Source organism: Centruroides sculpturatus, unplaced genomic scaffold (genome assembly GCF_000671375.1).
Source record: "Centruroides sculpturatus isolate CEXI.00-Female unplaced genomic scaffold, Cexi_2.0 scaffold358, whole genome shotgun sequence".
Classification (NCBI taxonomy): domain Eukaryota; kingdom Metazoa; phylum Arthropoda; class Arachnida; order Scorpiones; family Buthidae; genus Centruroides; species Centruroides sculpturatus.
The window spans coordinates 238,752-254,325 of record NW_019384588.1 but is presented as its reverse complement, the minus strand read 5'-3'; the positions used below and the strand labels follow the sequence as shown (position 1 = coordinate 254,325).

Below are 15,574 nucleotides of genomic sequence, written 5' to 3'. Positions count from 1 at the left end.
AAAGTTTTTGTAAATATTGTCTGTCATTTTATGAAGGTAATTCAAAAGTACCTTTATTTCACTGTTCTGATTTTATTTCAATGAATTGCACATTAAGTACAGATTAGCTATAGGAAACCAATACAAAAGACTAATTTGAGAGTTACTACACTGTTAACAAAGTAGCTTTCCAGTATAGTTTCCAGCCCTGAACAATCTTAGCTGTCCAGAGTTTCCTTGTCAAACATATATTCTCCAAGACCTTTGCCCACTCGCTTGAGATTGGTGACGTAATCACCAAGCTGCTTAATAGCATCAACCTGTTCCTGAAGATATTCTGTTTCCAAGAAGTCACACATCTAAAAAAAAATATTATTTAACATAGAATTACTTAGACTGATCAAGTAGAAAGAAAGATTCTTACTTGTGGATCATTGCATCTGGTGGAAATTTTGTGCAGATCGAGAAGAGCCTGATTGACAGTTTTTTCCAATTCCAAAGCAACATTCATAGCATCTAAAGCAGTTCCCCATTCGTCAGCAACAGGTTTCTGAAAAATTAAGGTATATTTATATTTCTCAATTACTTTTGTATTCAATAATTTACAAAGATGTAAAGATGTATAATGTTTTTATGAATAATCAATTTTCTACAATTTACAATTTTATTGAGTATTAATACCTGAATGTCTTGAAGAATAATACGACCACCACGCTTGTTTAAGTATTTCATGAACTTTTCAGCATGTTCTCTCTCTTCATCACTACATTTTTTGAAGAATTTATAGCATCCAGGTAAAGCCACATCATCTCTGTCAAAGTAGTAAGCCTGAAGAAATTTTATTAATTAGAAATCATACAATTTGATTTGACAATTTGCAGGTTTACAGTTAAGCATTCAATTATAAAAATTAAAATTCCTTAAAAGCATTTCAATTGATTGTATATAAATAAAGCATTTAATGATTCTTCTAGTCTGTCATTATAAGTATCTGTTGGTTCACTCATTAAGTTAATAACAAAACTAACATTGGTGGTCAGGATAATGATCTTCAATTAAGACTTGAAGACCACCATTATCTGTGTTGCTCGCCAGCCATGTCTCCTGGGCAAGAAATCACCTAGCATGTCATGGCCTTTACAGTTCTCTTTGTGCTACAGATTGATTTCTAGAAACTTAAATGCAGGATTGTTTACAGCTTGAAGATTACATAAAATATGCAACATGAAATATTTGTCAAAATAATGAATTTTGACAGTACACAAGTAAAAAAAAATTATGTTGATTAGGAAAGTCAATTTTTTTTACTAGAAAATAATAACTTTGATTTAACAAAAGCCAAAGATCTATGGAAAAATTCACAAAACTTGAAATTGAACAGATTGTTTGTTTATAAAGGATACAACAAAAGGAAAAATATAAACAGTTTATAAAGGATAATGTTTTATTACATTATTTCATTAAAAAACCTACATTTATCATCAACTGTTGTAATTATAATATTAAAACCTTTTTGCTAAAAATTTCAGTTATCAAAACAGCTAATTTTAATGGTAATAGTGCATTCATCTTAATCATTTGAATGATTACTATCAAACAAATCATTGTTCAGTGCTACAGATGTTGAGAGATCTTTTTAAAATAAATTATGCATGTCTTTAGTAGTATAGTAACTTTTTCTCAATCACTTTTGTTCATAGTAGTATGTTTCTTTAGTGTGAAGGAATTTATCAATACCTTACTATTATTTTAAATTAAAGGTGTAACTTATGGCTTCATTTAGTCATAAAAAGAATGCAAAATTGAGAAATTGTTGTATTTTTCATTATATGCAATCTTTAGCACTTTTCACTATATATATATAAAACCTAATTTTTGGCAGGATTTGGGGGGAAAAATGAGTGACATCCTATATTTCCCATGTCAATGTTTTATCGTAATTGCAAAAATTATCCATGAAGAGAACTGTCATTTGGTATGATTACATAATAGGATAATATAATACAGTACTGTACTATATTTTAAATACAGTATATTAAGAGGGACTATTTGGGAAATTGGTTTAGTTTTGTACAGAAACATTAGGGTTTAACTTTTAAATATGACATGCTTTAATTTAGCATCCTCTATTGAGGGTAGAATGATTGATGCAAGATAATATTTTTCTTTCAGTTAAAATACAGAGAACATTGCAGGAACAAAGATTACAGGAAAAATAGCGTTATACACGGGTCCTTATTTGGGACTGGGGAAAAATTGGTGCGGAAAAACAATAGAATGAGATTTCACTGTATATGTTAGTGTAAAAGTCTAAAATCTAGTAACTTATAAATTACTGAAAATTAACTTAAAACAACCAAAAATTTAGTGAAATAAAATTATTTTTAAAAATCACACAAATTTGCAATATAATAATCCAGTTATCATTTTAGATTAAAAAAACTAAATGAACTAACTATACAAGGAAAATGGTGGCAAGTTACGATCTCAGGTGGTTTTAATTCATCTTTCAAATAATTTACTATGGACTATTTGGAACTAACAAATATATAATAGTTATATATAAGTGATTAAATAAATATAGGACACTTTTGTGTTGCAGCAGTTATTGGTAGCAATTCGTTAAATTTCAGATATGCTTGCTAGTACTTTCAACAGTTTACAACCATTGTCTTCAGGAGAAAGGTATTGATTGTAAACTGTTGAAAGTAGTAGCGAGCATATCTGAAATGTAACGAATTGCTGTCAATAATGCGGCAACATGGAAGTGTTCTATATTTAATTTCTAAAGCTGGTGTGAAGTGAACTATATTTTCATAAGTGATTAATACAGGCACTATGAATAATGACAAAAAAAAAAACAGGCAATAATAAATTTCAGGTTTTTTTTCTCTATCATAATTTATCAGATTAACTGGTCAATACTGCTAACACTTGGTCAGGCAAAGTGATATTTTGAGGAATGATCATCTGACATACACTGGCCAATTAGCACTCATGTCTGAGTTGTGCATGTTAGTATCATTAAAATCATGCAACTGGTAGTTAATCTTGTGAATTTTACTTTTGCCTCTTAAAATACTGTTTTCTTCTTTACTCCATAAATGTTACTTTTTCAATTATTAGGTGATATGAATAACCACATCCAATTAAATGCATTAGTAGTATCAAAAGGTCAGAACAGTCAAATTTTTACAAAATCAATATATTTGACAATGATACAAAAAGTGAGAGAGTCAAAAAAAAAGTGACTTTGAAGTTACAAGAATATGCATGTACTGTACATAGATATGACATTGTATCTATTGGAGAAATAGGAAAATTAATTGTGCCTGTAAAAGAAGATAATGTGATAATCTTATTTTTAGAATTTACAAATATTTAATTTCCAGATTAAAAAAAAAATAAAATTACCCTTTCTAATCAGACTTCCAGTGATTCAGTTAAGCACAAACAAATAAAGAAATACTAAACTTTAATTACCAATAACTCCATTTTCAAAGAGTGTCTGCTTAACTGAATCACTCAAAGTCAGATAAGAAAGAGTATTTCCAGATTAAAAACAAGTAAAATTACTCTTATTTTTAGAATTTACAAATTTTAAGAATATTACCGATACCATTGTTTAAACTTTATGAAGTGATTAAATATGTTCACACTGAAGAAATATTTTCAGACATTGTGTAATTTCCATATTGCTATTAGCCACGGTGGCAGAAACCATATGGAAAAAGAATTAAGTATGAAACAAAAACATTACAAGGGAGATGATCAAAATTTACTTGAACTTATGTAAAATTCATCAGAAAAAAACAATGTTCCTTTCATATGAAAAAGGTCTAACCATGCTCATTTCCAAACACCGGGATGTTATTGGTACTACAGAGTCTGTGAATGAAGAAGAAAAAACAGTTAATTCAAAAACAGAATAAAAATTAGTAGCGTATCTAAAACAAAAAAAATGGCATTGTCTAATCTTAAAAAGCAAGAACAGCTAATGTTGGTGGCACAGTAATGATTCATGTACCAGATGTAAATGGAGCCTGCAGTAATGGAAAAAATAATTCAGGTGCTTTATTGTGGTTGATAACTTTCACAGTGTACCAAACATGGCATGTTAAATCTATTATACTCCAGAAACCAATTTACTGTTTTTAAAAAACATTGTGTAGAAATTTTGCTTAGAGAATAAGAAAGAATGTCATCACTTTCTGGAGTACAAGGCTGTAGTTGATGCTGTTGCAAAATTAGTTGCAAATCTAATAGATACAAATGCTATAAAGAAAAAGTATACAGTATATATAATTCCAAACATCATTCCATCAAAATCCTAATTAATCAAAATTTTTCAATATTTAAATTTTATAATTTATAATCAACAATTAACATTCAAGAAGTTTTCTTTAAGTTGATTTTTTGATTGAAGTATAAAATTTGTTAATAATACTTTTAACTGTGTTGTTTTTAAAATACATTGAAATAATTTACAAAAAAATAAATAATTCTTAATGAAAACAAGCAAGTGTGCTATAAGAGTGGTCAAGCCAATCTGATTGCACACTCCACAAAAGCAAATCAAATATAAAAATTTATTTTAAACAAAATTAATAAAAATCTTGGAATCAAGTAGTTGCTCAGAAGAATTTTCCACTGAATATACAGTAAGGGATGTGATACAGATTCCAGGAGGAACCAAGTAGTTTTTACTATAACTTAGTGACCATAAACAAAAATGTTCATTTCCCTTTTGGGCATGTGCATAGATTGAACAGAACACCATCTGACAGACACAAAAGTCTTAATATAAGCACTTCACTACTATAGTGGAGCATGCTAAAGTGGAGTTTAAAATAAAATTGACCAAAGGAAATGTAGCTGTATTCATAATGTCTGATCAATGTAATAAATTAATATCGGGCTGCATGACCATGGCTGGGCATTATAAATAATGCTATTAACCATTTTGTCCATAATATATGTAACAACTAGAAAAAAAATCCAGGAAGACAATTCAAACTATTTCTTGCATTTATAAAAATATAAATACAGTCGACCCCCTATAACACTGTTGATTATTCTGTTTTATATGAATTCCATGTTGTAAGATCTAAGTGACTCGTACAACATGGAATTCATATAAAACGGAATTATCAACAGTGTTATGGGGGGGTCGATTGTAGTAACAATAACTTGACAAACAAAGCTCACCTGTATATATAGTGCTAACTCTCAGAATCATGTTTTAAAATCTTTAGAATCCTCAGGCTTAAAATATCCTAAAATCATATGAACAGGTTGTGTTAATATTTTGATCAACAAATATCGCCTGTAAATGTGGCTGTCATTTCATCATTTTTGGATTTCTCACTTCAGGATTTTTTCAAACATTCAAATTCAATTACCTCAAATATGATTGAGGGTTAGCACTATAGTCCCAGAGTACATCATGTACAAGTCCAATTTAAAAATTTGAACTTTTTCTAGTTGTTGTATGCTTTATAATTCAATAGTTAGCACTTTATTATCTACTAGATTACCTGTCACACATTGCTGCGATCTCAGAAGAAACGAAATTCAAGCAAACTTGTTATAATAAAATTCAATTTACATTTTATCATTTTTATTGAAACTTATTATTATGAAAATCCGACTCTTTTAAGAGAATTTTTATTAAATACGTAACAAGTTATATTTCTTTCATCATCATTTTCGTTGTTTCTCCCATTCTCACCCTAATGTCCGAGGAATAGACCCCGGATAGTGAACTGCGTAATTCGTCCGTCAAGAAGGTCATCCATAGGACGAAGTCGTCCGAGGCGACCGCGGAAGAAATCCCCTCTCCCCGGGATATTTGTTTGTTTTGCTAATTGGTCACACCGCAGACACCTTGTAATAGAGTAGTCTCCTGCGGGTGTCCGGTGGACGGAGACGGATGGGTGTGCCTGTATGGAGAGTAGACAAGAGGTCACCTACAAGGGCACCCTTACGGTGAGAACATTACCAAAAATGGTCAGTCATCTCCCCAGGTGATGACGACTTTAACATTAATTGGTCAAGCGATGTCTGCATTGTCGTCACCCATGACGGGGGAGACTGTCATAAATCGGGAGAAGTGACAGTTTGCGTCAGAAGAATCCCCGAGATTTCCCACGCTAAAAAGGTATAAAAGGGGAATGATCGGAGATCTCGAGGCGATCATCGGAGGACGCGATCATCGAAGAAAGAAGACTACAAGCGTCTACTCTGGAAGGACTTCAAGGTTTCTGATCGCCGACCTAAAGAGGTAAATACTTAGATTGTTTTTACTTCACTCTCTCTCGGTATACTCGGGACTTAGAAAATATTGTCTTTCGGTATACTCGGGACTTAGATTTTATTTATCAGTTCCTTTGAAGAGGACTTAGAATTATTTTGTGTTGAGGACCTTTGGTGGTCTCACTTACGGGATAGACGGACTTCGTTGTTCGATATTGTCACGACTCGGAATTTATTATGATTATCACTTTCATATTGTTTAGAATTAATATGTAATCTTAATGTATTTGTATTTATATTTAAGTTTATATTAAATATGTTATTCCTAATTTAATGACTCTTGATAAGTACTATCGACATCTCATCATGACTTCGTTACGCCTCCCACTCCTTTTGCCCTCCTATAGCCACTCTCTGACAGCGCGCCGGTAAGTGGGAGAAACTCTTATCCTATCCCCTCGGTTTGAACATATTGGTGTCATCCGACAAAACAAGCCATCCGACAACCGAGAGCGGGTCTTCCCGACCCGTGCAGATTAAGCAGTCATTAGGGTTCGACCCGGTGACCCCCTGCTACTCACATTATTATTAATCGGGAAAACATTTCAAAGTGTCGTTTCAATTCTATTTATTTATTAGAGTGATTGTGGATACATGATAAAAAATATCGTGTATCCACAAGCACTCAAATAAATAGAATTGAGGTGTTTTACCATCTGGTGCATACACAAATAAATCAGAAAGTTTTACGACACATGAGCTGGCCACATACAGTTGTCCATGTGAAAAGCACAGGTTCTCCAAATCTAGCCCACACACTTGCAATGATTGTCAGAAGTGCGATATTCCCTATTTTTATATATATTTTTTAATCCTTTACAATTTTAATTATTTAATTGCTCATTCCTCTCTTCCTTGGCATGTTGTGAAATTTCTGATAGTTCGATAATAAACCATTTTATTGTAATTTGTCTTTTTAAATTATTTTGAGTCGATATTAAAACTTAGAAAAGGGGGATACCTAGATCGGTAAAATAGGCACATTTCCTCCTACAACTTTGGTTGTTGTTCGGGATACAGTTAAGGTTTTAACAAAGTTCCAGCAAATACATAATTAGCAAAAAAAAAAGTTGAAATAAAGTGATTAAACAAAAATTATTACAAATATCGTAAATAACAATGCATATATAGAAATATTTTTTGGAGGGGGGAAATGGTCTTCACAATTTGAAACAGATCGAACTCACGATGCTCTTATACACTCGCGCCATCTATCGTAGATAAATGTACTATGCCAGAAACCTTCGCGGGAGTGTATTAAAAAAAACTTCCCAAAGTTTCATGGCAATCATACTATGCCAGAAACCTTTGCGGGAGTATATTAAACAACTTTCCCAAAGTTTCATGGCAATCGGATAAACAGTGTGGTAATGCATGAAGGACATACAGACAGACATTCATTTTTATATACACTATATAGATTACTACAAATTAACTCTATGTTTAAAGATTTTTTGAAATTATTGTGTAATTACAAACAATAGAAATTTGGTACATATTAAATATGACAATTATGAAAAATCACAAGTACAATTTACTGCTAAGAGAAGTATATTATACTTTTCTTGTGATTTTCCTGATACAGTAATTAATATCTAAACAAATAACCAACAAGAGCTTAAAAATATAGAAACTTTAATGTAAGAAAATGGAGGAAATCCATAAAAACAACAACTGAATGCACAATAAATAACTGACATTTAAAAATTTACAATTTCAGATTTAAACTTTCAATAAATATTTTTAATTTTGTCTAACAAGTCATACATTTATTATCAGAAAGATCTTAGTTCATATTAAATAGTAATTATATTATACTTTAAATTTAATTGTTTTCAGTTATAGTCCAAACTTTAGTATTTGAGATAAAATCATTGTTATATTCTGAAGAAAATGCTTTCATTTCGTAATTGTTAGTTTCAACATATTTAACAAACTGACAAGTTCACAGGCACATGTACACAACTCATTATAATCAAATCTCTCAACACTACAGAAATAGACAAATAATTTATTTCATATTGAGATATGCTTTTAGTCAAACATCTTGTAAAAATATTAATTTAAAATGAAAATTAATGAAATTATGAAGTTAAATTTAGAATATTCTGGAATAAATGATATTGACCCAGAATAAAATTCAATCTATGACAACTTTTTACTGCTTACCTTTATACCAAAATAAACTAGTTTGTGACAATGTCTGGTTGGAATTTTTGATCATTTTAGTTAAAAATGAATAAAATTTAACGTTGAATCTGAAATTTCAATTACTTTCCTCTATGAAGTCACTAAAAATTTAAAAATAGTCATATCACAGAATGTGAGATCACGTGAATATTGTACACCTTAGAGCAGGGGTTGCCAAACTGATTGTCAACACCCTACAACTTTTTGAAACCTCACATCAACCCCCACCAAAAAGTTTGTGTTACAAATAAAAAAAGCTCTTACTATTTTAATATATATCTTTTAATTTTACATTTATTGTACTGTACAGTACATATGTTAATTTTTGTAACTGACAATCAATGAGATGGATAAGCTTGATAATCCTTAGCAAGATTCGGTTAAAAATTTGTGTAAGTTTTAGTCTTTTCGTCAACCCCCAATAATGTTGTATTAATCCCTGGGAGCCGATATCGACCACTTTGGTTGTATGATATATCATTGATCTCAATTTGTATCAATTTATATTAAATTTATCACTATATAGTAAGGTAAAAAATATTTTTAACTGAAATCACATGACTTCCAGTCCAGAAGTTCACATATAGTTAAATCAGGGTCTCCAGCACCTAAGCTTTCCATATCAAATCTTTATTTTCATCTAACTCCAAGGTTAATGATGACAGTGTGAGATTTATAGGTCTGCAGTTTGAAATTGCAACACAATAACAGTCAATATAGCCCAAATAATCCAGCATTTAAGAATTTTAAATAGTAAATGTATTTGCCCTGTTTGGAGATAGTTTTGTAAAATTACAAATTATAGAAGTCTATATAATAAATATTTTTCAAACATTTCAAACTTAAAATAAATAGTTTTAGAGAATCTTATACATACTTGTTCACCATTTTAAAGTTTTGACAACTTTATTTTCAATATTAGGATTATTACCTATATTACTTGCATTTATAATACACAAAAGTAGTAGCAGCAAGTTGAACATTTTATAACTAGACCCAAACTGTATTTTTTGAAATATGCTGCCACAATTTCAATGCATACTTGACAAAGCAAACAACTGCTTATGAAGTACTGACAAAAGATATCTGAACATCTAATAAGACAATTTGTGAATGTTATTTTAAACTTTTAAGTGACTGCCCTTATAATTATGGGATGCACCTTAATCACATCAGTTCACTTGATTTTTCCTATATGTCCTTCCTTTCAAATACCTTCCAATATAAATGTTTGGAAAATGCATTTTAATCCACAAAATAATCTATGAAAATCAAATGTTTTTTACTTAGACAATACTACTAACTAACATTAAACAGCTTAATATGTTAGGTTGAAATTACTTATGAACTATGTTAGAAGACTTACAAGTTTGTAGTATCTAATTGAGTTTTAACTTTTAAAAACTTCAGTGTTTGTCTACTATTGGTCAGATAAATGTATCATTAAATTTGGAAGTAAACAGACTTTGATAATGGTAGTCTAATCTGAAAACTAATGGAATACATTTGCTGCAAACCATTAGTCTATCATATTGTGATCAATTTCCTTTTTAACATAGAAGATACATCATCCAGTATATTGGTTTATGGTATAAGTCAGCACAAATTTTATACAGTGTGTAGAGGGTAATATAATTCAACTTGAATCAAAATTTACCTTGATTTAGAATTACTGAATACTGATAAATCATTGTTTTCAAAATTAATCATTCTGATTTTATGAAATTAAAAATTTATACACGATACCTTTAAAAGTGGCTACAATATAAGCAGCTGAAAAAAAGGGAAAGAAAAGTTTAAATTTTCTCCGAAAAATCATTACTAAATAATGCTACGACAGCACCAAAGGTAAATGGGACATAAACATTCAAAAATATGAGGCACCATCCTTCTCAAAAGAGAAGGAAAACCTATAATCAGACATATCCAGAACAAGATAGAGAAAACCAGTACAGCTACTTAGTCTGAACACCAAAAGGCCTCTAAAGATTAATCTCATGCAAAAACATACTGTATATGAAACATTTTTTAAAATTATACGTTTAAACTAAAAATACATTAATATCTCCATTACATTTAGATTTTCTATAATAGATTGAACTGGCATTTAACACAGTAATAGGTCATATCTTTTTACAGGAGTTACTTTCCTGTGCAATATAGATAAATTCAAGGTCTCATCATGGCGCAATTCCTTTACTCGAACAAAAGAAACAGGAAATCTAACAGAAGTTTACTCGTTCTTTACAAGTCATCAGAAAAACACTACAAATCTTCTTAATATCAGTTAGTCTTGATAAAAAAAATCGATTTAAAAGGAAAATACTTGCAAAATAACGCAGTTTATATACAAGAACGAAATCATACTTAATGATTTTTAATAATAAATAACGACTTTGCGAGCTGAAAACACGCGTAAAAAATGATTTAAAATTTAAATTATCCATCATCATCACATTTTTCTGATTAAAAAAAATACTCACTATTGATAGGTATACGTAACTTGCGTATAATTCCATATTTATCTGCTTATTGATGCCTTTTTCGCATTCCTTGTCGAAATTTTGACGTACTTGACTTTCTGCCATTTTTTACAGACCTCTTTCTACGTAATTCAGAGAAAATTGAGAAAAGAAAAAGTATATTTTACGGAGAGAAAAATGTGGAGGTGCTCGTTCAATCACTGTTGAAGCAAAACACCAACCAACTGATGGCGACGGAAACGCCGTTCGCTATTTATACGTACGGAGGGCGCTGTTCCAATGAGCATCGTCACTTCATGGTTTTAATAATTTAAAACGGAATTATAATAAATTTCTTGCAATATTAACAATATTTTATTTTTAAGTCTTAATTTTAATTAAATAATATATTAAAACAATTACGGGTTAACAATAAATTATGTTGGTATTCGTCAATTATGAATGCCAAACGGAACGGCCTATACTTGTTTATGAAACGGAATGACGTCATCAGAACTGACGACAGACAATTGCAATCAATTGTTTATAATAAATTAATACATGGATTTAATATTAAATTAATAAACTTAACAAATTTATTTTAGGATTCGTTTAATAATTATTTATACTTAAAACACGTAATTTTACGTATTCGAAATTTGAATTTCGCTTAAATTTATATTCGTTATTTTAAAATCGTCCAATTAGATTAGGAAAATTATTATTAATTCTTAGTTTTTATTCATATTTATAGTATTTTAATTACATATCTTTATTAGTCTTTCGAAAAGACTAGAAGAGATGGTCACGGAACATAAATTTGAATCGAGTGTATAGTGTAACTAGTCGGAAATAACATGTGTTTAATAGATTAAAAAGTAAAAAAAGTCATACAAAACATCAAAGTTTAGGTGCCAAAAATTCGTATAATGTCTGCGAAATTGTACTGTATATAGTTTGAAATAGAATCTTTATATTATCACATGAACACGAAACTTTCATCATAACATCTCTTCATTACTTTAAAGATCGAAGTCCATTAAATGGAAACGACGCAATAAACGAGCAATTAAATCCACTTCTGTAAAACTTTCCACAAATTTATTCTTTTATATTATACAGTATTTCTATTAGATTATATCAATACATGCAAAATACATATTGACTTAATCAGAAAATCTCGTTTTTTCCATGAAAAAAATCATATAGACTATTATGTAATTTATTTTCGAATTCGAAGAAATTGTAACTTTTATATGTTAAAAGTAAAAGATAATTACTATAATTTTAGAAATGTAATTAATCATAAAACTGAATTATTACTTTTATTATAATTTCTAATCCTATTTTATGTCACTTTACTAATTTATTAACTTTTTAAGTTTATTTGCCCATATATCAAGGTTGTATAACGAACAGTAAAATGTACTTGCTTACGCTATAAACTTACAAATACCCAGTTTTTATCTATAAATTATNAATAATAAAAAGATAAAACAATTTAATATTATGAATGAAATTGCATTAATAATAAATATATTTGTAAAAATAATCATAAATTATTGGGTTGTTCGGAAAGTAATTTCGGTTTTTTTTACCACTAGACGAATTAGTCGTATTTTTCCCGCCATTTTCATTCTAAACCGTATTATCATTATATGTTTTGACAGCTAGCATTTTAAGGCTTATTTGTAAAAAATTTTGTTTGATTTTGTGCAATTGTTTATTTTTTGTGTCCCATCAAATATGGAAGATCGAAAGCAGCATTTTCGGCATATTTTGCTCTTTCATTACCAAAAAGTAAGAATACTGTTCAAGTGAGAAAAAAATTGTGTGACGGGTATGGAGATGATGTATTGACAGAACAACAGTGCCAAAACTGGTTTACAAAATTTTGTTCTGGCAATTTCAATATTGAAGATGCACCACGTTCTGGATGGCCAGTTGTAGACAATGAAACAAAATAAAGGTACTGATTGAAGCAACTGCCGAATAACAACACGTGAAATCACTAAGAGATTAAATTTGTCAAATTGAACCGTTTACGATTACTTGAAACAAATTGGTTTTGTTTCAAAGCTTGATATATGGGTTCCACATATTCTTAAAGAGAGATGATCTCTTTGGTGGGATTTTAAGGAAATTGTTTTTTTTTGGTGCTTTTACCAGACAATTTAACAATTGATTTGAAAGTGTACTGCCATTGAGTAAACAAATTGAGTAATATAAAACAGAAAAGGCCAGAATTTATCAACAAAAAAAGGTGTAGTGTTTTGCCATGATGATGTCAAATTTCACACAAGTTTGGTAACTCGTTAGAAACTGTTATAACTTGGTTGGTGTGATAGCATGTCCATCTATATTCTCCAGATCCAGCACCCTCAGATTATTACTTGTTCCGGTCTATACAAATTTTTTTTAATTGTAAGACATTTACTTGAAATGACCGATGTCAAAAATCACTTGGATCAGTTTTTCGTAAGCAATGATCAAAACTTTTATGAATGTGAAATCATGCTATTACAGNTTTTTAAAAAAATTCTATAATAAATTAATTGCCCAAATATATGTTTACTTTAATAAATATTAACGGTTTTTTTATATATAAGTTTATTTGTGGGGGCGTTTGGACGGCAAGCAGCTAAATAATGCCAACGCTTGAGAGCGACGTTGAGAGCATTTTACGATCACTAATATTATCACTTTTATATCGAGCTCGCGACATGCGTATTGGTACAGTGCCAGATAAGAATTTCTGCTTGAAATGTGATCCATATTTCAAGCAGATCGGAATCACAAGTCCGGACTGCTAGACTGCCATTCTAGGCTGTAGAGAATACAATTAAATATTTCACACAACACAGCAGCCTATACTTAGTTGAAATGTATATATAAAAGGAAACCAAGTTTGTCATTTAGGCTCATAAACAAGGCTTTTGTTTTAAAACATTTTTATACTTTATAATATCTTCTTAAGGTGTTATTTTGGATTGCATCATCGTTCTAAAAACCTTAGACTTCTATATCATTTTAACTTGATCTAGAGTTGAAATACAGTATAACGAAAGATATCTCTCAGAAACACTGGACCCATACAGAAGTACTGTATAGTACGTCAACAGCATCATTTGGTCCAGGATATGGACATAGAGGAGCCTTCAAAACTTGATCTTTTATTTAAAAAAAAAAAAAACCTAGAAATTTCTCCATCAAGCATGACAAACTACTTTCTATGAGAAAGTAGACTGAAAAATTGAGAAGAGTAGAAATTTCAAGAAATTCAAAAAGAATAACTAATGTTTTCTACAAATTAAGTAGCCTGTAATGTTCGTCGGAACATGATTAATAGGCGATAATACAGTACATTTTAAATAACACAGTCGTTAGATCGTTACTTTTGATTGAATAACAAATTCTGTTCTTGTTATGATCACTATGCTTTAAAAAAAAAAAAAAATGTTATAAAAGCGATACGACGCGGCTGTTGTTTTTAATTTAATTACTAAATTTAAAATTATGCCATTTGCCAAAATATTTAAAAATTCAACTTAACGTAAATGTTCTCACTGACGTCACTGAGTTGAAATCAATAAAACTAATTTTTATATCTAATAACTAATATTTTTGCAAATTACTTAGCCTATATTTTCCTTAGGAACACAAAAAGAATATAATCAAAATTTCACTTGAATTGGACAAAAAATAGGAGTTACAGAGAATTCACAAACATACATACACATAGACAATAGCTTTTACATTATTAATATAATATGAAAGTGATATAAATTAACGTTTATTTTGATAAGTTAATAAAAAATCTTTTTCAACTATTTTATTCATAAATTTTTAATAGTTTCGGAGCGAATAATACAGGGAGGCACATAATTATATACGTTGTTTTTATTTTCGAAATATAAACAGGATTTACACACGTACCTAGTGAAAGCCATACCTAGTAAAGGATTTTCCTTTTTAGTTATCAACATGGCTGTCTCCATAGGCATGTATTGTTAGACAAATCAAATTTTCTGTTTCAAGATCGTAATTGTGTGTTGATGTACGCGAGAAGAGAAAATGTGCCATTTGATCATACTGCAGTGCCGTAAGCTTGCATGAAAGTGGGTTACTCTAACAGAAACGCGATGTTTGTTACGATATTCCCTAGGCTACATCCTCCGTCACTGAGAGAGATGAAAGAAAAATTTATACAAACTATATCTGAGGTCCACAAAGAGGAAACAGATAGGCTAATAAGTTTGTGTAAGGAAGAGAATTTCGTGCAAGTTCATATTTCTTTCCAAAGGAACCAATACTCAAAAACTCCTAGCAGCTGCAAATCTCTCGCCAGTCCCTACAATGGATACGGGCGAGTGTATTGAACTTCAAAACGTATTGCATTCAAACGTTGCATCAGATACGCTCTGGTCTACTGGTCGGAGGAGGCAATGTTTCATGTCTCAGGATGCGTCAAAAAATGGGATCGTTCCTTGCTCGTAGAATAACAACACTAGCGCAACTCCTCGAAAATGAATGACTTACGTGTGACACCATCACCGCGGAATCCTTCCATGCTATCTTCACAGAGATAGTGTTACCCAATATGCGCCAGCAACAACTGCTGGATGATC

General features: G+C 30.3%; 1 protein-coding gene across 1 annotated transcript; it reads right to left on the bottom strand.

Moving 5' to 3' along the window:
* Positions 1-50: 50 nt before the first annotated feature.
* LOC111624684 (soma ferritin-like) lies at positions 51-11,210 on the bottom strand. Its single transcript, XM_023367591.1, has 4 exons — positions 10,968-11,210; positions 661-807; positions 404-529; positions 51-338 (listed from the first exon to the last, which is right to left on the bottom strand). The coding sequence occupies exons 1-4, from the start codon at positions 11,070-11,072 to the stop codon at positions 198-200; spliced, it is 519 nt and encodes a 172-aa protein (XP_023223359.1). The 5' UTR covers positions 11,073-11,210; the 3' UTR covers positions 51-197.
* Positions 11,211-15,574: the final 4,364 nt, after the last annotated feature.